Genomic DNA, 24,490 nt, shown 5'->3' with positions numbered 1-24,490 from the left:
TTCGTCACCCCATGTCAAGGGTAGGGGCCTGCCATGGACTGAACAGGGCAACAGAAGAGGTGGGGTGAGTGTGTGAGTGTGTGAGAGTGTGTGTGTGTGTGTGGTGGGGGCTAGGTGCACAGGATGTCCATCTCAATACCAAACTCAGAATCTTCAGATTTTACGGGGAAAGAGTCTAGAGATCATCCGGCTCAGCCTCAGCTGGGGAAATGGAAGACAAGTGATATGGAGTAAGTCTCCCAGGCTCGCAGAGCTCGGAAGAGACCAAAGCTCGGGACTCTGTGTGGCTCAGGCCAGCTGCTCTCATGCTGGGCTGGAGGGCGGAGAGGCAAGGAGCCCTGGGGGCAGCCCCCCGGTCCCTAACCGATCAGAACAGGGGCCGCTGAGTGCAGACAGGAGCTCCTGTGGGGCGCGGGGATCTTCCAATGGTCTCCAGCCTCAGACCCCGAGGCCGGCACCGCAGCGAGGCTGCTACTGTGGTTTTCTGCACGGCAGCCCTGCCCTTTCCTCTGCTGACAGCACCCCTCTAGGAAAGCCCCCCCACCCCCCGTGTAGTTCGGGCAGGGCCATCCCTCCCTGGACTCTGCCTCTCTATCCCCTTGGCACGCTCACAAGCCTGGCAAGGATACCACCCCATCCCCTGAGGCCAGTGACTGGGCCAAGCGGGGCACATGAACTAAGCAGGACCCGCTGGCACCCATCCTTGGGGTCATGTGAGGGATGCAGAGGAGAGCTGTCTGTGTTCCCTGGGTGGGAGGCCGGGATGACGTGAAACCTGGAGCTGTCTGAGGCCATGGCCTCTTCTTCCCTATCTGTTCCCCAAACATGGGAGAAGCCCATTTTACAGAAGGAGAGAACGAGGACAACACACCGTGGGAGAGGGCATCCTGAACCCTATTTGAGTACTTGGACTCTGTCGTGTCTGAGCCCGGTTCTACCTCTGGATTTCTCAGTTTTATAAACCGATAAGTACGTTCCTTAAGTAGTTTTAAGTTGGGTTCTTGTCGGGTATTTTTTTTTTAATTATTTATTTATTTAAGTGATCTCTACACCCAACAAGCTCACGACCCTGAGATCAAGAGTTGCATGCTCCACCGACTGAGCCGGCCAGGTGCCCCTCCTGCCCGTTCTAACCAAGAAAATCTTGAACAAAACAAGAAACGTCAAGTCCAAAATGGATTTAAGAATGTCTGCCCACTATGGCTAGAGGTAACAGTGCTGGACACCTAGCATGGTCCATTTTCCTGGGCTTGGGACAGGTGGGGAGGAGCGGTGGGGGGGGGGGCACGTACCCCCCCTGGGGCCTGTGGGAGTCGGTAAAGGCCTTGGAGCAGGTTATAAGTCCTTTTCTATATTATTTACCAGGCGCCGACTATGAGCCAGACACTGTGTTAGGCCCTGAGCGAGAGCGGCAGTCAGGCGAGACCTAGCCCCACGGAGCTCACGGTCTCCGTGTTCGCTACCTACTTTTACATGGTCTAGATCTCTCCTTAACCATCAGTTAGACGTGCGGCAGAATATTTAACCTCTTTGAGCTTCAGTCTCATAAATTATGAGCTACACCATGGGTTTGTCAGAGCTCAAGAGACAGTATAGAATGGGGCACGGAGCAAGCTCTCAGTAAACAGTAGCTCTCCTTGTAACTCCTGGGGAGAGGGCACCATCCCCGCTCTCCCCACTCCTGGCTCACAATTCCACCTGGGAGCAGGACCTGAGCTGGGAATGACACTGTGGTGGGAGGGAGGGGTCGGGGCGGACGGTAGCCTGGGAGAGAGAGCACGAGAGGAAGAATAAGAACAGACTGTAAGGGATGACACAGTTAGGGCTGGACAGATCGTTAGGGCCAGGTTGGTGGGTTCTAGGCTGTGGGACGAAGTTCTTGTTCTGTGGCACCACGGGGTGGGGGCATGACAAGATGAAAGCATCTTAAGAGGCCATTGCTCTGGTTTAGGTGAATAGGGCTGAAACCTGGGCCGGGTTGCCTCTGAGGTAGGGTTGGAGTGGGAGGTACAGATGTGAGAAAGATCCAGAAAGAAGACAGACCAGGACTTGGAGGCTTGGACCTTTAAGATACAGCGGCGAGGGAGACGAGGAGCCTGAGGGGCTGGGAGAACACAGAGAGCCCCTCACAGTACAGGACAGACCGGGTCTGCACCAGGTTTTCCTCTGAGGGTCCCGGGGCAGGGAACGTTCCACATTCTCTTTAGGTAATGCTGGATTTCGGGAGTCCCGGAGGGCTGCCTGGTACAGGCAGGTGAAGGCAGATGCAGGATTAGACTGACAGGGGCAGGACTGGAAGTGAACCCAAAGAACCAGGTAGCTGAATGGTATGCTCAGTGTGTGGGTGTTGGGAGGGGGAGAGCGATCTGTGGGATTTGGAGTTCCCGGGCTAGAGTGGAGGTGTGCGGCCTGAGGACAGGCAGCTCTGGCCACTTTCCAGCCAAGGGAAAGCAGGCTGCCTGGGTGCCGACACTGGACTGCCACGGGGGAGGTGGGAAGCTAAGGGTGCCGTGGCGGCCGTGGGCTTCTGACCTTGCATGTGTTTAAGGGAAAGGCCCACCGGTGGGAGAAGGGTCTGCTGCCCGCAGGGGCCAACACAGCCCAGCCTCCTGGCCATGGCCGCGGGGGAGACGGCTGCCTGAACCCGGGGGCCCGGCAAAGCAACAGGCAGTCAGCTCCCACACGCCCAGGGCCTGCCTCTCCCTGGAGCCCCGCTCTTGGCAGCCCAGCCTCCCATAATTGCCTTCTAAAAATATCCTTCCCCTACCCCCACCTCCTGATTTCAAAATATTTAGTTTTCAGGATATTTAAAATGAGAGCTGGCGGCTCTTCCAGGCCCAGATAACAAAGCTAAACATTTATGCTTCAACTGCATTTCTCTGAATCGGCCCAGATCCTGGGGCTTGATATGGCAGCGGCAGGAGGGAGGGGAGGCAAGTGCAAGATGGATCATGTGCGGGCCTCCTGAGGGCTGGGGGGCAACTGGCCCGCCCCCACCAAACCCCTGCAGGACCCCTCCCTTTGTGGGGGGACCACCTACCGCTGTTGACGTGGAGCCGGCCCCGGACCGTGTCCTTCCCCAGGATGTTCTCAGCCTCGCAGACATACTCCCCAGCGTCCTCCACCTTCACCTTGTTGAACTGGAGTCGTGAGTTCTTTCTGGTTAGGGAGGGGATGAGAGGGGGAGAGCTGTGAGCCAAGGCTCAGGCTGGCTGTGGTTCCCCAGCGGTCACCCAGCGGTCACCTCTCCCTCCAGAGCCACAGTGGCTGCCCAGGGTGGATCGGAAGAAGATTCTGGGCTCCAGGTGGAATGCTGAGCTCCCCGAGCTGCAGGGAGACCTGGGGGCTCAGGAGAGCACAGGGTAGAGCTAGCGGCTGCATGTACGTTCTTAATCTGCGAGTCCTCCTGTCCACTTTCCCGGGGCTGGACCTTCTTTGTAGCCTTTTTCTGGGGGAGGAAAGTGGGATCTCCTAAGGCAGTCACATGGCTACCTCTCTCCTTTCCGTTCAGGGTCCCTTCCCCCAGTCCCAGTGTTCCCCTCAAAACAGGGCAGCCACTGCTCACCAGTTCCTCAGCCTTCCCTTGGGAGTGGCAGCCTGCTGCTCTAGACACGGAAGGCCCGTCCCCAGGGCCCGGGGCAGGCCCCTGAGCTAACAGGCTCCCGTGGCACCTGTGCCCAGCCGCCCAGTCCCAACCCGTGGCTCCCCGGCCTTCACCTCAGCCCTGCCACTAGGGGTACTCTGTGGCTTCTTCCTGGGGCTTTAGCGTCCTTCCTTCCTTCATGCATGCATTCATTCATCCATCCATCCATTTAATAACTGTTTACTGAGTGCCTTCTATGAGCTGGAAGCTTGGATCCCTCAAGGGAACAGACAGATCCTGGTCCTTATGGCCTGACCTCACCCTCCTAGCTAACCTGGAGATGGATAGGCAGTACAGATGGGGAAACTGAGTCCTACAGGGGCTTCGGGACTTGTGCGAAGGGGCCTGGCAAGACAGAGGCAGAGGTGGACGAGGCGCTGGAGCTGGTGAGGGGCTCATGGACTATTTCCCGGAGCCAGAGGCTGGGGGGCTAGCCTCCGTTGCGAAGGGCTTTGCACCCCGTCCCTGCATGCCGAGAGTTGTGGGGCCAGGCCTGGGCAGGGACCATGGGCTGTGTGTGACTCCAGGGCACCAGGCCCTGGTTCCCCTCTTCTTTCCGAAGACCCTGGTTCCCCTCTTCTTTCCGAAGACCCTGCCAAACCTCTCCTTCCTTTCCAGGGTTCCTGTGCCCCTGCCCCAGGGTGCCTGGGCTCTGCGGGGTCTGTTCACCCTTTCCATCCCACCCTCTGCCCCCGTGCTCCTCAGGGGCCTGGGGCCCCTCTGAGCTCTGGATAAAGCCTAGTGGCCCAGCCTGGGCCCCAGGGGGAAACAAGAAGTAGCATGAAAATTTCTTTACATGATGTAACCTCCTCTTTTTAGTCCCAAATTAAGACACCAGATTCCCAGAATATGTGTAGCGTGTTGGAGGGGTGGTGGAACAGGAGGTAGGGTAGTCCAGCTGCCACTGTCCTAAGCCCAGGGATGAAAAATAGAGCCGTGACGCTGACGGGGGAAGGGCAGGGGAGGCGAGGCTGGGCCGCGGGTGCAGGAGCCAGAGAATTGACCCCCATCCCCACTGGGGCTGTGCTTTGGGAACCTGTTTCCTGGGCTCACTGCTGCCTCGGGGGGCCTCTTCCCAGACCTCCTCACTCCAAGATCCTCCAAAGGAGGGTCCATGGGGTTGTCTTGTCAACAGGCCCTGTTGCTGTGGTGATGTCCTCACCGATGTTTCGGCCACAGCTGTCTGACCACCCCGTCCCTCCAACCCTTCCCAGCTCAAGCCAGTCTCTGTCTCCTCGGCCTGGTGTCTGCCTACAGTCCTCTTCTGTCAATTCAAGTCCGTTCTCTTCATTAAATGGAGCCTTGGAGGCCCCTCTGGCTAAAACAGCATCTCCTTCCTGGCTTCAGCTAATCCGCTGCCACAAAGCCCAGCGGCCTCAGGACCAGGCTTCTCTCACTTCTTGGCCACCAGCAATTCCCCAACACTAGATGAGCAGAGCAGGGGACCACCTGAGGGTCACAGGGTCAAGGGATAGGGGGCACAGAGCCAGAAGCTCCTTGTCACCCACAGCTGAATTCACAGGAGCTCCCCTTACACCACATCCCAGGTAGCAGGAAAGGTGGAGTTAGGCTCGCAGATCTCTGGAGCGATAAAGGCTGGAAATGGGAGGAAGGCCTTCCCACAGAAGGTTGTGAGGCCTGTGGAAAGTCGGTCCAAGGCTCAGGGAGATGCCTCTCCTTTGAGGAGCTGACAAGAGGCGAGTGGACAGAAACAAGGGCGCTTCGGTTTGCTGGCTGCAGGCACCTTCGTTCTCAGCTGGGTGGTGATCTGGCCAGTGCCGGGGAGGGGGCCCCGGACTTGCAGAAGAGGTCCTGGGGTCAAAGCTGCAGGGTAGGGGCTCTCTGGGTCTCTCAGCCCTGAAGGAGCAGGGGCTGCTACATTCTCTTGTCACTCCTAGCTCCAGTCAGAAACGCTGAGGATTCGGGACTCTGTCCCACCTTCCTGGTAGGCCCGATGCCCGCCTGCCACACTGACTCAGGCCTGGCCCTGCGACAGATGCCCACCCCCCCCAGCCAGTTTAATGCTGGCAGGGACGGGATCTGGGCGGCCGCATCCTCTTCTCGCACATTTTCCTCCGTGCCTACCTCCCGCTGCCTGCCTCAGGGGCCTGTTGTAGCTCGTCCCTCATAAATAAGGGAACATGTGGTTCCGCAGGGGAGGGCCCTGCGCCCAGGGCTTGGGGGGGCTGGTTTTCTTCTGGCACAGGACGGCCTGGGCGAGACACCTCAGTGTGGCGGCCCCAGAGACAGCACCAGCTATTGGGGGAGGCGGCCTGTGTAGCCCAAGAGCCTGGTCACGACGGAGTGTGGCCTGGCAGATGGAGTGCTACGATGGGCAGAGAGCAAGCTGTAGTGTGGGCGGAAGGAAAGAGAAGATTCTGCCAGCAAGGAGACTCCTCCTCACGTCCCTGGCCCCCATGCCAGGTGAAGTGTGTGTGCGTGTGGAGGGGCAGCCCTCTCTGCCACAGCGAGGGAATCCGAAGTTCTCCATCATGGCTCACTCCCCCACCCCGTCAACCCTTGGGAGCCCAGGGGCGGGATAGGTGGATCGAGGATGTTTCGGGACTGCAGCAAATGAGACAGGGCCCTAATAGGAAGAGGGCAGGGGGCACACTTCAGGCTCTTAGGGGTCCCCAATACCCAGGACAGAAAGACCTGACAAGGCCCTGTTTCTGGACCGGGTAACCTGTTTGTCAGATGAGACTGAGGCTTGACCAGGACAGGAACTTGCTCAAAGTCTAGGTCAACCCAAAGGCTGTCCAGTCCTAGTGTCACCCTGTACCCAGGAGAGGGGGGCTGGTCCTGCAAGATCCTCATTCATTCAACACTGAATGCAGGTCCCTGCCAGGCCCTTACAGGGCAGAAGGGTGTATATGAGCAGCATCCAGCCTCTGAGGCTCTCTCGTGCTACAGGGAGAGACAACCCCCCAAAATGCAATGAAACCATTTCCAAAGCACCATGAGAGGGGACCATAAGAGCTGCCTGGAGGGTTCAGGAAGGTGTCCCAGAGGATATGACATTTAATCTGGGCCTGGAGAACTTTGCTAGGGACAAAGTTGGGGAGGGGGGGTAGCTGCCAGCACGGGGAACAGCGTGGGCCCAAGTCCGGGATCATGAAAGGAAAAGACCAGGGATCAGGAGCACTGGGGGGTTGGGGAAGAGCCTGGCAGTGACTTAGAGGTGAGGAAGAGGGGAGTTGCAAGGGCCTGAGGCTTGGGCTCTAGCTGACATACAGCAGGCTCTCAAGATCTGTCACGTAAGTGGGTGAATGATCAGATATGCATCCATGTTAGAAAGATCATCTCCTGCCAGGGTCACAGGGGCCAGCGGGCCTCTAGAACTGTAAGCAAAACCAGGTGGATAAGGCACCTTTTTTTCGGAAGACAGGGTGGAGGCCTCTACCACCTTCTGGACTGGAAGCTAGACTAGAAGCTCTGTGAAGGTAGGGAGGGACCATGCGTGGTTCAGTTTCTGGTGTAGGCCCAGCCTTGGGCAGAGTGCCTGGCCCACAGCTGATGTTCCATGTGCGTGTGTTATGTACAGCGAACTCACAAAGGGGCCTGTGGCCCAGGAAGAGTGGGGATGGCCAAGAGTGGGACAGCGGAGGAAAAGAAGCTAGAAGCAGGAGAGCAGGGAGTCTCCTGCTGGTGGGGATGGCATGGGGGCAGGTGCCAGGCAGCGGGCCGTCTGGTTCTGCCGCCGCCGAGAGGGGAGACAGGAGGGTGCGGCAGGGCCCGAGACGACGCAGGGGAGAGGCTAGACTGGGGCACACAGGGTTAGAGCTGTCTGGGGGCATCTCAGGGGTGGGATCTAGTGTTTAGTTGGCAGCATGGGTCTGGAACTCAGATATATATATATATATATATATATATACATATATGTATATATATATATATAAAGGCATCCAACTAGGGACAAGGTTATCAGCTAGGAGAGGGTAAAGTCACCCCCAAGTGGAGAGGGAGGGTGGGAGGGAGAAGAGGGAAGCCCCCAAGCCTGGAAAGTTCCAGCACTGATAGTGACGGAGAGAGAGAGTGGTTAGAGGCACAGAGGGCCCAGGGGGCAGCCCCAGAGGCCGCAGAGCCGGCTGCAGAGGCCTGGAGGCCTGGGGCCCGCCGTAGGCGGCGGAGTGTAGTTAGAAGGCAGATTCCAGCAGGGCAGGGAGGCGTGGAGGACCACAGGGTGCGGTCAGCGGACAGGCAACTGACCCTGCTTGATGGTGGAGGGGAGAAGCGGGACGGACGAGAGCTGGAGGAGGGACAGGCACCGCGACGTGGAGGGAAAGCTTCTAGAAGCGAAGTGATAAGAGAGAGTTGGTGGTAGAGGAAGGTTGGAGTCATCACTCGTGACTTCCCAGATGCATCCAGGAGTCCGTCTTCCACCAAAGTTGCCAAATGGTGGGCTTTCAGACCCTGAGGCAGGTCCTTCGAGAAGTTTTAGGGACAACAGGGGACTTCCACAGGTAACGCTGAGTTTGATAATCAAACTGCCTTCAACCATCCAGAGACCTTCATTAAGCATCTACAGTCGGCAAGATGCTGGGCTGCCATAACCAGAGGGACCCAGAGCTGCAAGGAGGGCTGGGGTGTGGCCAGGAAGGGGGACCGGGAACTGGCCCCCCCTTTACAGGGAGGAGGCAGGGCCGCTGGTTGGACAGAGGGAGGGGCGTTTCTCACCTGCCGTTGCCGTACTTGATGCGAATGTCCCGGCTGCGGTTGAGCTCCTTGCCGTCCTTGAACCAGCGGTAGGAGGGCTGAGGGTTGCCCGCCGCTGCCTCGCACTTCAGTGACTGCTTCTCACCCACCTGTCCCGTCTGGCTCTTCATCTTCTTCAGCTTGGGCCGGGTGGCTGTGGGGTACAAGGCGGCGAGGTGAGCATGGTGGCGGGGGCGCGGAGCCAAGTGTGCGCAGTGGAGGGAGGGCCACTGTCTTTAGGAGGGGGAAGGGTGGCCTGGGGACCCACCCCTCCCAGGGTCGTTTCCCACTTCAGTCCTCGGTCACAGAGGGTCTGCAATGCTGTCAATGTGGCTACTACCTATGGAGCTTCCCTCCCGCCTGGAATGACACTACGAGCTTTACATACATTAGCTTACGAAAAAAAACCCCAGGAACTCACTGCAAGTGATGAAACCCCTTTACAGATGGGGAAAACTGAGGCTCAGAATGGTGAAGGCACTTTCTCAGGGTACACTGGGATTCAAGCCCAGGTCCCCTTGACTTTGGTGCTCATGCTCTAACTCCTGTCCCAGACGCCCAGGCCTATGCTGCGCCCAGAGGACACAGGGGACCAAGATGACAGACCCAGCTCCTGCCCGCAGAAAGTTCAGCGCGTCAGGAGAGCTGTAATCTGGCCCTAACATCACAGCATGGTACGCGGAGGCCTGGAGGCGCTGAAACCTAGAGGAGCGACCCCAATCCAGGCTGGGGGAAGAGCTAACTTAGCTAAGGGCTAAAGGATGCTAAGGTGCTAGAAGGGGCAGGAAGGGAGGTGAGCCAGGCAGCGTTAGCACGGTGGCTTCGGAGAATCACGTGGTCCAGAGAGGTGGGCTGACTAGAATGGGTCCAGTGGAGCAGCTGTCCGGGGGACAAGGCCTGGGGCTCCACTGGGGGACACAGGCCCAACTAGGGCTGCAGTCCTGCAAATGCCAAGCAGAGAGGCTTCTCCCATTTTTCTTACACAGAATTCTATTTCCACATGCCCAGATCTCCCATGCCTCATCTCCTTGCTCCCGTCCCCCCAACAACCGAAAAAAAAAAAAAAAAAAAGGAAAAAGTACTCTGTTCTCAGGAAGGTAAGGGCAAGCCCGTGTTCCCTACTGGGGCATATAATAATTTCCACAGGGACAGCCCTTTACAGGTTACACAATGCCTTCGTGCACGCTCTCGTTCGGTCTCTGAGCTCTGTGAGGCAAGTGTCATTGCTGACATAGATGGGGAAGATGAGACTCAGAGAGGTTAAGAAACTTGCCCAAGGTCACACAGCCAGGCAGCCACAGAGCTGGGACTGAAGCCCAGGTATCTGCATTTGCAACACATCAGGCCCGTAGCAGGCTGGTGTCTGCTTTTAGAGCCTGTGTCTCTTTTTGGGAAATGGAGAACATAACTGAAATTCTTCCAACAGCAGAAGCCAGGGTCTGCTAGGCCAGGGAGTTGTCTGGGGACCGAATGGTCCCGGCCCGGCTGACTCTGGACGAAGGCCGCCAAGAGGGCCTGGCTATAGCTAGGCCTCCCTCCCTGAACCTACCCCTGAACGGCTGCTTGTAAGCAGGCAGTAGATGGGAGTGGGGTGCCCGGGCCGAGAGAGCAGAAAGAGAAAGGGCTCCTGAAGCTTCAAAATGATATTGCATAGACTCAAAAACAACAGTGCTTGTGAAATGATTTTGTTCATTTTAGAAAATTTAAAAATACAGACGGATAAAAGAAGAAAACCAAATCATCCACCATCCTAGTACTCAGAATTAAAATACACACACATACACATGCATTGTAAATAAATAGGATCGGCGTCAGTAACACGTTTCTTTTGTTTAATGAAAGAAATGTAAGCCTTTGAGCTCGGCATTAACTATTAATGATAGCATTTCCCAAACTGACTTCTATAGGCCACGAATATCCAGAGAGATGATCATGGACATTACTTGAGAAAAGGGTTTCCTGAGCAAACCAGTTTGGGGAACAGGTGGGTAACAGAGTTAAAGAAGTAGCATCACCGACTTTGGGATGATTCTCCAAGCAAGGGTCTTAGAACTTTTTTTCTCAGAATCCTTAGCAGCATTTCAAGGAAATAAAGTTACATGGAATAGCTCTAGAACATAACTTACGTGTGCGTGCACACATACATATGCCTTTTAATAATATCTTCACATAATTCAAAATTTAAGAAGTGTAAAAGGGGGCGCCTGGGTGGCTCAGTTGGTTAAGCGACTGCCTTCAGCTCAGGTCATGGTCCTGGAGTCCCGGGATCGAGTCCCACATCGGGCTCCCTGCTCAGCAGGGAGTCTGCTTCTCCCTCTGACCCTTCCCCCTCTCATGTGCTCTCTCTCTCTCTCTCTCTCATTCTCGCTCTCTCAAATAAATAAATAAATAAAATCTTTTTTTTTTTTTTTAAAGAAGTGTAAAAGGGTATATGGCTTGAAAAACAAGTCTCCCTCTGACTTCTGACCGCAGGGGGCAACCAATTTCCATTGCTTTTGTATCATTTCAGAGACATTTTATGCATATACAAAAACCTCCAGTGTTCACACACATACTTTTCTCATTTTTCATGGTTGCATAATATTCCTTTATTGGCGTATCATAATTGACGTAACCAGTTCCTATCCTGGGGTATTCAGCGTGTTTTCTCCCCGTTGCCACCTCATTACAAATGGGCCCAGCTTGGTCCAGCATATATACGCATCGTGCCCATTCAGCGCATGCTGTGTTCACCCTTCGCGCACATCCAGCGCGTCCTGATGGATGGGCAGTGTGGCTCTTGACTCAGACCGCCTGGATTCAAATCCAGGCTTTGCTACTTAGTAGCTTTGTGGCCTCAGGTCACTGACCTAATCCTTTTGTGCCTCAGTTTCCTCCCCTGTGAAATACGGGTGATAATAATAGCTCCTCCCTCATGGGATGGTAGCTGTAAGCCTTGTATGAGACAATGCACGCAAAGTCTGGCTTGCACAGAGCATTTAACAAAGGTTAGCTATTATTGTTTATTACTATCCACAATAATTTCCTAGGGCAATCTTCCTAAAAGGGGAATTGCCGCATCAAAAGGGTATGCGATCTTCCTCAGCTTTAAGCCTTGCCAAATTGCCTTCTGGAAAGGTTACACCAATTTGCACTCCCACCAGTGAATGACAGTGCCTGTTTTTTCCACATCCTCACTAACATGAGGTATTATCACATATTTAATCTTCGCCAATTAGCTGGGCAAAAGATAATGTCTCTTTGTTGTTGTAGTTTGCATTTATTTGATTCCTGGTGAGGCTGACCACTTTTCATAAATGTATTGTCTCATTGTATTTCTTCTTTTTGAACTGTCTGTTCATGTCTGTACTCTGTTTTTCTACTGGGTGCTCATCTTACTGATCTGTAAGAGTTGTTTTTTTTAAATAAATATTAAGGCTATTAACCTTTTGCTATATATATTTTTCCCAATTACCTGCTTCTTACAGTTTTGAATGCTGGTTTGGGGGTATTTTTTTGGACACCCAGAGGTTTTATGTGTATTAACCTATCAGTCTGTTGGACTTTCTGGAACATCATTATTCTAAGTGTGACTGAAGTCCTGTCTCAGCATCCTTGCCCCTTAACTACATCACACTCTTCTTCATCTTCTTGCTCTGGGGTCCCTAGTAATTCCTTATTAGTATTTCTTTTTTTAAAATGATTTTACTTATCAGAGAGAGAGAGAGAGAGCACAAGCAAGGGGAGCGGCAGGCAGAGGGAGAAGCAGGCTCCCCGCTGAGCAAGGAGCCTGATGTGGAGCTCGATCCCAGGATCCTGGAATCATGACCTGAGCCGAAGGCAGACGCTTAACCGACTGAGCCACCCAGGCGCCCCTCCTTATCAACAGTTCTTAACCTTAGATGCCACTGAGAATCACAAAGGAAGCTTTAAAATGTATGTAGGTGCCTGGAACATATCCTAGATGTTCTGAAGCAGAACCTGTAAGAGCGAGTCTGGGTGTGTGGGTTTTAAAAACATATATAACATAAAGGAACACGCACATATTGTAAGTATACAGCTCAATGACTGGTGCCAAACTAAAAACATCTTCATGGGTGGCTTTCCTCTAAAGTTGGGTTGACACCCAGTGATCTAACAGCCTCTTGGTCAATTGGTGACCTCCAACTAGTCTCCTCCTCCTTCTCGTGAACTGGGGACCCAGAGAGCTCTTCTCAAGTTCTAGGGTGCCTCCCACCACTGCACGGGGAGTGTTGACCTTTCTTGCAGTTCTGAGACAAGGGGGCCTCCTGCCCTCCACCCACCTGGTGGGAAGAAATGGTGGTCACTCTGCTACCTTGTTTCCCGACACGAGTCCCAATATGATACTATGCACAGAGCCTGGGGCCGCTGCTCATGGTGGTGGTGATGGGGAGGGCATGGTGACATACAGACTGACCCCAGAAACAGCAGGCATGACCCCAAGTTAGGGGTCCCGAGGAACTGGTGGCTCCAGAGGCATTCCCTGTCACCAAGGGAAAATCCAGATCACAAGGAGCCCACTCTGTCTAGTGCGAATTCTGTGTGACCTGATAGCCATTTCTTGATAGTCTCCTCACTTCAGAACAACACTACCTAGTTCACTTCTTCCTCATTTGTTCATTCATTCAACCTACTGTATGCCAGGCACTGTTCTGAGCCCCGAGTATATAGTAGTGAACAAGACGGATAAGATTCCTGCTTTTAGGGAACCTGAGTTTTAGTGAGGAGGAGAGACAACAGCAAATGATCAATGGGGACTATGAGGCAGTAATAAGCAGCGGGATAAAGGCCTCGAGGTGGGAATGAGCTTGGTGAGTTCAAGGGCTAAAAGAGGCCCATGTGGCTGGAGGATTCTAGAAGGCAGGGCTAGTATGAGGGGAGCCTGGAGAGGAAGGCCCAGGGACTGATGTGGGGCTGTGTGAGCCAGGGTGAGAAGTCTGGATTTGTTCTGCCCCCTCCCTTTTTTTTAACTCATGTGCCTACTAGAAAAGTTCAAATTACATATTTGGATTGCATTATATTCCTCAGTCAACAGGACTGGTCTAAAGGATGACAAAACAAAAAAAACCATACATTTGAATCATGCCATGTTCTTTTTTTTCTTTTTGCCATGTTCTTTACAAAGAGTCTTCTTTCGCATCGATTAACAGTTCCTCACAAGACTCATCTAAAATACTAAAAACCATGCCTCCTGCTCAAACAGTGTCTAGTCCTGGTCCCTGTTCACAGAAATCTTAGTTCACAGCTCTCTGAAAGCCAAACATGGGCTTTCTGAAAGGGACTAGGACTCTGAGAACAGGCTGCATTTTTGTTGTTGTTGTTCGGTTTTTGGGTTTTTTTTTGCATCAGGCAAGTCCCTCGAGGGGAAGAGGCTCAGGGGGCAGGAAAGAGAAGACCCTTGAGGTGGCACTCACGACAACACCCACGGGACCTGTGCACCCTCACTCCCGGGCCCAGAGCCTCCTTAGGCTTTCTGTGTGACGAACATGGACAAGCTCCCCAAGATGGCCCGGGTTTGTTTGGTGGATGTGATGGGAACACATCAGAGGCCTACAGGACGGGGAATGACCTGACCTCACCCTGTACATTTTAAGGTCATTCTTTTTTTTTTTTTTTTTTAAAGATTTTATTTATTTATTTGAGACAGAGAGAATGAGAGAGAACGAGTACATGAGAGGGGGGAGGGTCAGAGGGAGAAGCAGACTCCCTGCCGAGCAGGGAGCCCGATGCGGGACTCGATCCAGGGACTCCAGGATCATGACCTGAGCCGAAGGCAGCCGCTTAACTAACTGAGCCACCCAGCGCCCTACATTTTAAGGTCATTCTTAAGCTGAGCCACCACGGCTTCTCCCACTATAGCTCCCAGCCACTGGATCCAGTACCAGCCCCTGGGGACGTTCGGGACAAGGCTAAGAGGCTGTTCAGCAGGAGCGCTTTGAGGGCCCAGAGGTAGTGCTTATGGAGCGGAAGACATGAGCGGGTCGGCTCTGACTCCTGCCTGGGCTCTCTCTCTGAGCTGGGTCTAGTATTGTCTGGGTCTATTCTATGGCCCAGGGCCCAGAATGCAGTGCTAGTGTGAGGGATGGAGATCACTGTACCATGTCCCACGAGTGTCTTGGGGCAGAGCTAAAACAAGCAGAGGAACAGGCTTCCTGGGATGGATGGGATTTGTCGGGGCAGGAGCTGCAGCAACCCTTGTGGGCAGGCGCTCACTGCAAGTCAGTTGGCATGCATTTACTGAGTGCCTACTGTATGCCGGGTTCAGTGCTTTGTCCCAGACAGAAATGGTCTGGCCATGTAGGACGCAGCCCCTCCCACCCACCCACCAAGGAGTTTAGTTTGTCCCTCTCTGTTATTGTTTTGTTACATAAGAAATACATTTTTATTGTAGAAAAATTACACAATACAAGTCAGGAAAAAGAATAGCACATTTAAATCCATTCAGTTACCACCAGGGGGAAAAAAACCACTGTCAACGTTTACAAATACCTCCTGCAAGACTTTTCTAAAATGTTTTATATCCTGCCCTTTAGTAAATATATTGTAAAAACATTTTCCCGAATCTAGAAATACAAATCTAAATCATTTTAATGTCCGTGTATCATGTGTCGCTGTTCTGATGAATCGGTTAGGTCGTCTCCAACATTCTGCTAATATTAACAATACTGCAATAAACTTCTCTACAAATTCAGCTTTGTAGCCAAAGCGAAGAGCCACAGTCCGGAGGGTCTGTATTTCCCCACACAGAGAAGGGACTCTCAAAGGTCCCCCAGCACCTAGGAGAGTACCCAGATGAGAGACGTCAGGCAGAAGGCAGAGGAAGATCTGTGTGCCCACGAAGGGGGTCCCGTGACTGTCCCTGATACCCTGCTTGCCCCTTCCCCACAGGTGGAAGGGCAGGCAGCAAGCTGATGGCCTGGGTGGCCCTTGGCTGTTGGGCAGCCCTCCCTTTACCTCCCCTAAGGTCTCCTCCTCAGACCCAGCCCTCTCTGCTGAGCTACCCTGCTCCCTGAGAGCTCCTCAGCCATCCAGCTCCCTTCGTCCTGGCACAGTGCCCACCCAAGCAGCAGGACTAGGGCTCTCCGGAGGGGGGCTGTAGGGGACATCTCCTTTGGCAGCTCTATAACAATATGAGGACGATCTCTCAAGGATGACCCAGACTGCCACAGAAATAGCTCCCTTGAGGATGGGTCCTGTAAGCCTTCAGACAGACCTCCACAGTCGCCATAAGCTGGGCCACCCATGGGGCATCTGGTGGCTTCGGCTTCCTTCTCCCCTGATGCCAAGCCAGGGCAGCTAGGCGGTGTCTGTTTGAGAGGGAATCCCCACCCAGCATCACGCTGAAGATAACAACAGCAACAACAACCAGGGCTGCTCCTTTCCCACATCCCATCCCCGAGGCCAGGAGGTCCGGCGGCTGCCATAGCTTGACCTCATTCCTCCCGGCAGTGGGCGGTGGGTGCGGAGCCTGCTGAGATCTGAGAGCAAGACAGACGCCCAGGACAGAGCCAGGCAGCCCAGCCAGGGAGGACCTGGCCCGGCCTCCCTCCCAGCAACCAGGGGGCAGGGGCAGCGGACTCTTAAAAGGGTTAATGATCCTCACCTCATGACTAAGGCTGAGCAGTCCCCTTTGCAGGGCAACACCTGGAGACAATGCGGCCAGCCTGCCTGGCATCAAAGTCTCCCACTGACATGCTGCTGGCGGGCCGCGGCCTGGCCCCCTCCCCACCCCCTCCTACCCGTAAAGTGACTGCAGCCTATTGGAGGTTAATTACAGACTCCAAGTTCAAATGAGAAAGAAAAGAACAACTAAAAACACAGCTGGTTTAAGTGGGCACAGAGGGCCTTCTCTGTGAAACGGGCAGCCAGGTATCCTCCCTGTGGCCTGCAGAAGAGCCGTTCATGCTCATGGGTCAGGCCTCCCAAAAGGAGTATGCACCCCGCCGGGCCTCCTGCCTTGCCCGGGGCCAGCTGGGGATGGGAGCTAAGAGGGGAGGCAGACCCTGTTCCGGGAGGGCGGATGCAGAGGAAAGGAAAGGGAAGGGAAGGGGGAGGAGGAGACAAAACTCGGGAGCTCCAACACCCACAGAAACCGTTCCTGCCTTGGAGTTTCCCCTGCCCACCCGAAGCACCCATCCGCTGACACCCAACCCTACCGCACGAGTGCAGGGCACCAACAGGCCTGGCCTGAGCACCAGGGCCGACACCATGGCCACCCCAACCCCCCACCCCGGCCAGAAACGCTGGCTTCCTTGGGGCCCGACCAAGGCAGAGATGCTCAGCCCCTGGAGTCAGGCAGGTACGTGCCGCAGTTCCTCGAGTGGGCTCAGGGCTGCAACACGGGGACATGAGCAGCAGAGACGGCGGAGTGAAGGGATGTCACCGATGTCTGGGGGACACCGCACAGGGTCACAGGGCAGCCTATGGTACTCCGCACAGACACGCAGTCTCCCTGGTTCTTACCAGTACTTGGGGCGCGGGCCCCAGACACCCAGAGTGGGCACGGATGAGGGGGAGAGGAAGCGGCACAGCGACAGAGGAAAGGGTGGGGGCTGGAGACACCGCAGTTCAGCTCTTTGTCCCCGTCGCCCGATTTTCTAGCTTCTGCCCTTAGGTAAGTGGTTTAGCCTCTCTGGGCCTCCGCTGACTCATCTGTAAACCACTTTCTGCCTACTTTAGAGGAAGGGAGGAAGAGAAAGCTCTCTATGGAGGAATGGAAGGCTTCTTACCATTATCACCCGCTCCATGGCTGGGGGTGGAAGTAGGGACAGAGCAGAGATGACATCCCTGGAAGGCTTTTACATTTGCCCAAACTCTGTTTAATCTCCCCACTGGGGAAGGCTGGGCTCTGGGCCCAAGTCTTGGGCCCAGCCCAGAAGAAGCCTTGGTGGGGAGCGCCTGCAGCTGCTGCACGAGGCCGCCCCTTGCTTGGGGAACCCAGGGAGAGAGCCAAGGAGGAGATCCCAGAGCCTCGATCCCCTTCAAGATGGGCCTGCACTTCCCACCTCCTCAGCCTGGCTGGAGAAAGTTGTTTCTGAAGCTCTGGGTCACGAGGAAGTGGAGTGGGGGTGGAGAAAGGGGAGGCACCTCATAGACCAGACAAGACCGGCTTCTCAGCCTGGGACACATGCAAAGCCGCAGGATGATCTCAGGGCCGCTTTCTGAACGCTCCGCCAAGCTCATTAGTTAAGAAAAAGCAACATCTTCGTATTAAAGCAAACAGACATATGATGGGGATTTTGAAGATAAAAATAAAAGAGTTCCAAGAAACATTGGCTTTCAGCGGGAAGGTCTTAGTAGGCACGATACAAGAAAGGTACAGACAGGCCCATGTGCTCAGCGAATGCAGATACCACAGTGGGTGCAGGGTGGCGGGGCGGGGGGTCAGGTTGCCAGAGGCCCAGCCTCCTCCCCTGCAAGTCCATCAACAAGCCTGGAGGGCCCGGCATAGGCACTCTGGGGTCTTGGAGGGCTGAAACACGGGCCTTGTGGTCCAGGCTAATGAGAGGGGGGGCCTGGAAGGAGCTCACCCCAAAATGAATGACTGCCTGGATAGTCGGTGGCTCAAACAGAACATGTGGGAAACCAGTTTCCCCATCTCTCTCCAGACCACCCTTTCTCCTGGGTTCCCTCTTCCAGTCACCTTGTCATCTGTGACAACTGTGTCTCTTGACTCTCTCCACAGACCCAGACCATTCACCTTCCACCAAGCCTCTTACCCTCCTAACCCTCCCTTGTCCGCCAGGTCCTGCTTCAGCTCCCACCAGCCCCAGGACCAATCCACTAGCAGTGAACACGGGGCAGATTCACCTCTATGTGCCTCTCTCCCATTCCGAAACCTCCCTCGGCTCATGATGTCTGTAGAAGAAAGGCCACCCGCCTGCCCTGGCTGACAGCCGGGGCCCTCGGGGGAAGCTTGCTGGGTCACTGAATAGGCCCCCTTCCCATACACACCTGTCTGCTTTTCCCCCTATCACTTCTCTTCAGGAATTGTATATTCCAGGTAAACCAAATCACTGGCCGCTCCCCAAATATGCCTATTCTGTACTCCGCCTGCCTCCGCGCCCTCTGCTGCCCTCCCCCCCACCATGCCATTCCCCCCCCCACAAGCATAGCTGAGAGGGTCAGACACACAGCCGTGGGGTCACACCGGGCTCGGTCGCATCCTGGCTCTGCCCGGTGTCTTGTGTAACTAGTCAAGTTACTTAACCCCTCTGAGCCTTTATTTCCCTGTCTATGAAACAGGGACAATCTCGCCCACCTCTTAGGGTTGTGGCTGGAATTAAGTGGGGGTAAGGTCTGTCAAGAGCTGCACAGTACCGGGAATAGAGAGCTCCCTAACCGGCCGCTCTTCTTAATCTAGAAGCCTCAGGATCTCCTCCGGGGCCACTGCCCTTCTCTAAACCGCCCAGCCGGGAGCAATCTCCGCCTCACGCAGGCTCCCTGAGCATCTCCCCTGCCCTATGTGGGGTTTCCTACCTTGGAGGAAAGCGAGTTCCTAACTTTCTAGCCTGTGGGGACCTTGGGCATAAGATGTGTTGGAGAATTGCTCTATCCCTGGCATCTGGCACTGAGTAGGTGCTCACCGCTCACGGCTCGCTGGCTGAACAAATGAATGAATGATGTAGGGCTGTACTGTGACTGCTGGTGATTCACAGGGGCCCAGAACAAGACTGCTGCGAGCACTCAGGGGAGTGTGGGGCCCCACCACGGCTCAGCTCAGAGCCCTTACCCACCCGACACTGCCCCGACTTAGCCCTCTCCTTCCCCCTCAGTCCAGACAGGTATCTGCCCCAGAACAGCAGAGCAGGTGATAAGGTGGGGACTTCACCGAGGACTACTCTTGCTGGCCCACCAGGCTGCCCGACCACCGAGGGGCCCCTGGCCGCAGGCGGGAGGCTGCCCTCTTCAGATCAGAGAGGGGCTGGAGGGGTCTCCGTGTACAGGAGTGAAAGGGCTTGGAAATGTTCTCCTTCGCTCCTAGACTCAAGACACTTGGCACATGTCAGGTGCTGAGGGTCAAGCTGACGTGGTCTTGGCCCTGGTGGAGATTCTAACTGAGTAGAGTGTTCCCTGTACAGTGGGATGGGCACGGTGATGGGGAGGTGCTGGGGGCGGGCACAGAGGATGCCCCTCACCCTCTCTCCTCATCTTGGGGCAGGATGCGTTTTGTGGAGGAAGCAAAGCTGAAGGATGATGGGAGTTAGCCAGAAGAAGGAAAACAGCACTCCAAGCAAAGGGAACGATAGGTTCAAGGGACTGGGCAGGAGACCACGGTGCACTCGAGGAGCCGTGAGAAATTCTCTCTGACTGGATCACCATATGTGAGGGTGGAGATGGGAGGCTACGGTGCTAGGGAGGCGGCAGCGCCTCCCAAAGCTGTTGTTCTCCTTCTTGGCCTGGAGCTGCCAAACCCCTTTGCCTCATTGGTGTGTGGACTTCTCTCTCAGGGCCTCAGTTTCCCCATCTGTACAGCGAAGAGACTGCACCATGAGCTCAGATCCAGCCTCACCTGACTGCCCCAGAAATTGCAGATAAGGCTGTTTCAGATAACTCTAAGCTCGCTAGCCTGACCTTTAGCGAACCCACGGTTGGGCCCGGTTGGTCTCTCCCTCTCACACACTGTAGGGCAGCATGTCTTCAGGACTGCATGTTATTTCCCAGCACCCTCTGTTCACATTTGTTCAAGTGGTTTCCTTAGCCCAAAGGCCCAGCCCTTTAGAGCCCTCCACCGTAGTCCTTTTATCCTCCAAAGTCTACTGAAACCCCATCTCCTCCAGGAAGCCTCCCAGATTCCTCTGATGCGAATGAGTCTCTTCTCTCCATTCTGTGTCAGCCCTGGCCAGGGGCAGTCTTGCAACTGTAGTTAGGTCTGTCCACACCTACCTTGTCCCACAAGGTGGCGACCCATCCCCCGAGGAGGGCCTGTAGCCCCCAGGCACCAAGGCTTGCACCGATCCGTTGGTTCAACACCCGCGGGCCCAACAGGCTCCCTACGGGGCTCTGCTCCCGGACGCTAGCTGCCCAGCTCCACCCGTGGTTCCCATACGTCAGCACCACCACGACCAACCAGAGGACTTACTAAAACACACATACTGGCCCCCAGCTCCACAGTTTCTGTTTCAGTAGGCCAGGGGTGGGACCTAAGAATTTGCATTTCTACCAAGTCCCCAGTTTATGCCTTAAATCAGGCTCCTGCTGACTTGAACATTGACCTTTTGCACAAGGGACTCAGTAGAACCAGAAAACTACCCAGACTTGTGCAAGATCTAACTGGACTCTCTGGACCCCTTTCTTGCTTTTTGGCTTGGCCACTTGACCCCAATAACCTCAGTCTTCCCAGGAACACTGGCCTGGGGGTGCAACCTCAGGGCCTTGGGGCTGCCCTCCCGTGTCGGCGCTCCACGGTTCCTGTTCACATCTCACTGCCACAGTCATACCGTGAGCCCCTGTTGAGAGCAGGGCCGCAAACCTGCTCATCTTTGTACCCCCTAAACCCTGCCCAAGAGCCCAGAAAGCTCATACCTGACCGGCTGATGTGACGGGAAGGACCTGCTCCTATAAGTGGACTAACAGGGCATCCTAAGCCCCTCGCTGGTGTTTCTTGAGGGACACAAACTATTAGGGCCCAGAGACAGGTGACGTATGCATTGTGAGGCCGGGCAGAGGGCAGACCTGGACCTGGTGAGCCTGCCACTAATTCATGGCCATATCCCAGGCAAGTCATGAACTCTTCTTGCCTCAGTTTTCTCATCTGTAAAGTGGGGACGATAAAATAATACCTAGACTTCATAGAAGCAGTCCTGGCATGTAGCAAGTGCTCAGTGAATGACAGCTCCTTCCCCTTGCCCCCCAGTGCAGGCTGGGCATGCACATGATCCTACCTCTTGGAAGGCCCTTTCTCACCCTGCTGAATTCCTACTCACCATCCAGGCTCTGCTCAAATGTCACCTCTTCGGTGTAGCCCTCCCTACACCCTCCCAAGAGGGCAAATTACCCTTCTCACCATACACCGTACATTTCTCTGGCTTTACACTTGGTTCTAATCACAGGTGTTTGTGTCAAGATCTGTCTGAGCTCTTGGAGGCAGAGCCTGTGATGTGTTCACAGAGTAGGAGCTCGGTGGGAGTTTGCAGAACTGAATTCATAAAACTGAGTGAAAGCACATGCAGTTTGTATAGTTACCATGTGGCCAGGACCTGGAAGTCCTGGTAAATGGTTACGCCAAGGCTGGGTTAGAAGACAGGGAGGACATACTGCATTCGACTCTGCTAAGTTATTATTATTATTTAAGAAGCTGCATTATCTTTTTTTTCAAGATTTATTTATTTGTCAGAGAGAGAGAGAGAGCATGAGTGGAGGGGAGCGGCAGAGGGAGAGAAGCAGGCTCCCCACTGAGCAGGGAGCCCGATACGGGACTTGAACCCAGGACCCTGGGATTGTGACCTGTGCCGAAGGCGGATGCTTAACCGACTGAGCCACCCAGGCGCCCCTGACTCTGCTAAGTTATAAATGGTGTGCTACAGGCTCAGAAATGGTGAGAACACACAATGCGAACATGATTCTGATGGGCTCCAGGTCTCAAGTTTTGGCAGTGCTTTGCCAGCCTTAAAAAAACCAACCAACCAACCCGCTCTTCTCTGTGCCAAACGTCCTTTCAGGCCAGCCTTGTTGGCCAGAGAGCAGAGGAAGCCAGAAGGATGAGTGGGGCGGACGAGGCATGGGTGTCCATACTGGGAAGCCCACCTCAAGCCAGGGCTGGGGCTCACCCATGCGGGGCCAGCACCTTTTCCTGCACACACTCTTCACTCTGGCACGACTCCAGGTCAGGGCTGTCCTGACTTGGCCCTGGGGCTCCTGCACCAGGGGCAGGGGGCAGTAATAGGGGTCACCTGGGATTCCTGCCACTATCTGCATCCGAGGACCTCTGCTGCCCACGAAGCTGCAGCTGCTTCCTCCAGCAGCTAGCCCATGGAGTCCGCACAGGTCAGAAGGGACCAGCTCCTTTTTTTCGAAGGGAGAACATCCCCTCCGTGTGCAGCCTGAAGCCCTCGGTCCAATTCTCCTTCTATCCCAGACCTAGTGGCCACCCAATTCCCCCACCCCAGGTGACTCACTGCCTTCCTCCAACCTCACTGCCATGCCAGTCTCCCTGTCCCCTCGTCCCCCCCTGCTGAGTGCCTGAGCCCTGGGCTGAGGGCTGATGAGTCCTGGTCTGTAAACTGCTTTGAGCTGTAAGGATGAAAGACTGCTGGCAAGTACAAAGTCACTCTCTGCGTGTTGTTATTGATCCTAATGAACTCCCCGGTGCCAGGGAGCCGGAGCAGAGCGTGAGGCACACGCTGAGCCCCGGACTGGCAGCAGGACCACTCTAGGTGCCTGGCTCAGCGGGGTAAGCCTGGGGCCAAGGCCAGAGCTGGAGACGGCCGGAACAACCAACAGATGCGGCTCTGACCTGTGCCTGTGGGCACATGACCACCTCTGACCTGACCCTCGACAGCCTAAAGGGTAGTCTGTCCTAGAAGTCTGGGTGCTATTTTTTTTTTTTTTTAATCAGAGGCAGGAGATGGGAAAGACGGGAGAGAAAGACCTTGCAAGGATTTCTTTGTGCCCATTCAAATGAGATGTGTCCAGAGTTCTCAGCTGGTGATGCTAATCCACCTTCATACTCTAGGACACCCAGCTGAAGACCTAAGTGTGGCTTCTGCCCTCCTGTGGGCAGACACAACTTCCCAATTCACAGGAAGCTCAACGGAGGGGACCTTTCCAACCATCCCTGACTGGTCTTTCAGGGGGCACCCAGAAAAGGCCGGTGACTTAGAGTCTGATTCCAAAGTCCTTCTTCAAAACCAGATAGCACCTTCAAGGGTTATCAGTTTCTTTGGGGCCAGCTCCTCACCCACCTCAATCTCGTAGCTCTCCTCCCTTGGATTCTCAGAGACACAGGGCCTAAGGGCTGAGGCTCTGGCCTTGCCACGAAGAAAGTAAGAGTTGAGAGCAGAACCCACTTCCAGGGGCCCAGACAGAGAGCGGGCAGTGCCTGGGGTCACCCAGAGGCAGAGCAGGGGGTAGACCCCAGGTACAGGAGTGGGTTTATTAGCCATCCCCCAATACTTCTGCCAAGGCCGGCAAGGCCATGCCAGCCAGCCCCCTCCCCAAACCCCGGGGATAAAGGGAAATGGGGAGAACTGGCCCCAGGTAGGGATACCAGTTTCAGCCCCACTAACTCACTGAGTCACCCCTGCAGCTCAGCCCCACCTGGCACTCCTGCGCTGAGACAGGAGAAAAGCCTATTTCCCCATGCTGGCCTGGGTGTGTGTGTGTCTGGGGGACTCCTCTTGCTGTTTGCCAAGGAGGAGATGGACGCTGCTCGATGTGTGCTGGGTGGGTGGGGAGCCAATTAATTAACATCCTCTTCTCTTTCTTCCTTTCTCCCTCCCACTTTCCAGGTCCCACCGCCAACCCTGCCCTGCCATCTAAGGTGAAGATTTTTGTGGATAACGTGCTTACACTCTCCATGTCTGCACCTCCTAGTCTTTCAACCAAATGTGGCCCCACCCTGGCTAAGACCCCCCTTCCAGCTGCCCAGCGCCCATGTTCTCTGCCATTGGGGTGCTCTGAGCATGCAATAAGAGGGCCCTGCCGCCTCAGGTGGGCCTGGAGGGGAACTGTGGGGAGGCCTCCACCTCTATAGGCCACTGTTGACTTAAGCACTGATTCTACTGGGTTTGAAATAGACCCCCTAGTCACATCATGGACTTAAGACGGTTGCTTCTCACCGACATGGTACTTTCTCTTGATATCTGGTTTTGGAGCATGACCCTCCCCCTGACTTCCCCATTCCAGAGTGTCCCAGGTCTCCAGAGTTCCTCTAGCCCAGGCCTTGGGTCTGTTTGGTATCTGCTCACCAGCTAGCTCCCTGAAGGAAGGCATTCTGAAGAGCTGGCTTCCCACTGGGAAGCAGGGAATAAGATGAAGCAGAGAAGAAAAAAGCAGGAAAGATTATAGTTAGATATCAAGAAGGACTTTCTCACAGGGGCAGAAGATTCTGGAAGAGATCATTGAGAGGTCTGTGGAACGGGCCGAGAGGCGCTGCCCCCTCATAGTGCACTCCCACCTGTGTCCGAACGCATACTCTACCCTTGGCAGTAG

At 54.8% G+C, this 24,490-nt stretch overlaps 1 protein-coding gene across 7 annotated transcripts in view; it reads right to left on the bottom strand.

Annotated features, from left to right (window-relative positions):
* The window catches only part of NRG2 (neuregulin 2), a 239,669-nt gene that overhangs the window by 28,742 nt on the left and 186,437 nt on the right, over window positions 1-24,490 (bottom strand). For all 7 annotated transcript variants that reach the window (XR_013445827.1, XR_013445826.1, XR_013445829.1 and 4 more), the window contains 2 exons: window positions 8,321-8,492; window positions 3,041-3,159 (listed from right to left, as the gene is read on the bottom strand). Coding sequence is in view for 3 of the 7 variants with exons in the window: in XM_078067414.1 (XP_077923540.1) it covers window positions 3,041-3,159; window positions 8,321-8,492 (291 nt within the window). In the remaining 4 variants the exon portion in view is untranslated. The remainder of the gene's footprint in view (window positions 1-3,040; window positions 3,160-8,320; window positions 8,493-24,490) is intronic.

The sequence above is a fragment of the Halichoerus grypus genome, chromosome 2 (assembly GCF_964656455.1).
Source record: "Halichoerus grypus chromosome 2, mHalGry1.hap1.1, whole genome shotgun sequence".
NCBI classification, from domain to species: Eukaryota; Metazoa; Chordata; class Mammalia; order Carnivora; family Phocidae; genus Halichoerus; species Halichoerus grypus.
This window is presented reverse-complemented; position numbering and strand designations above follow the sequence as displayed.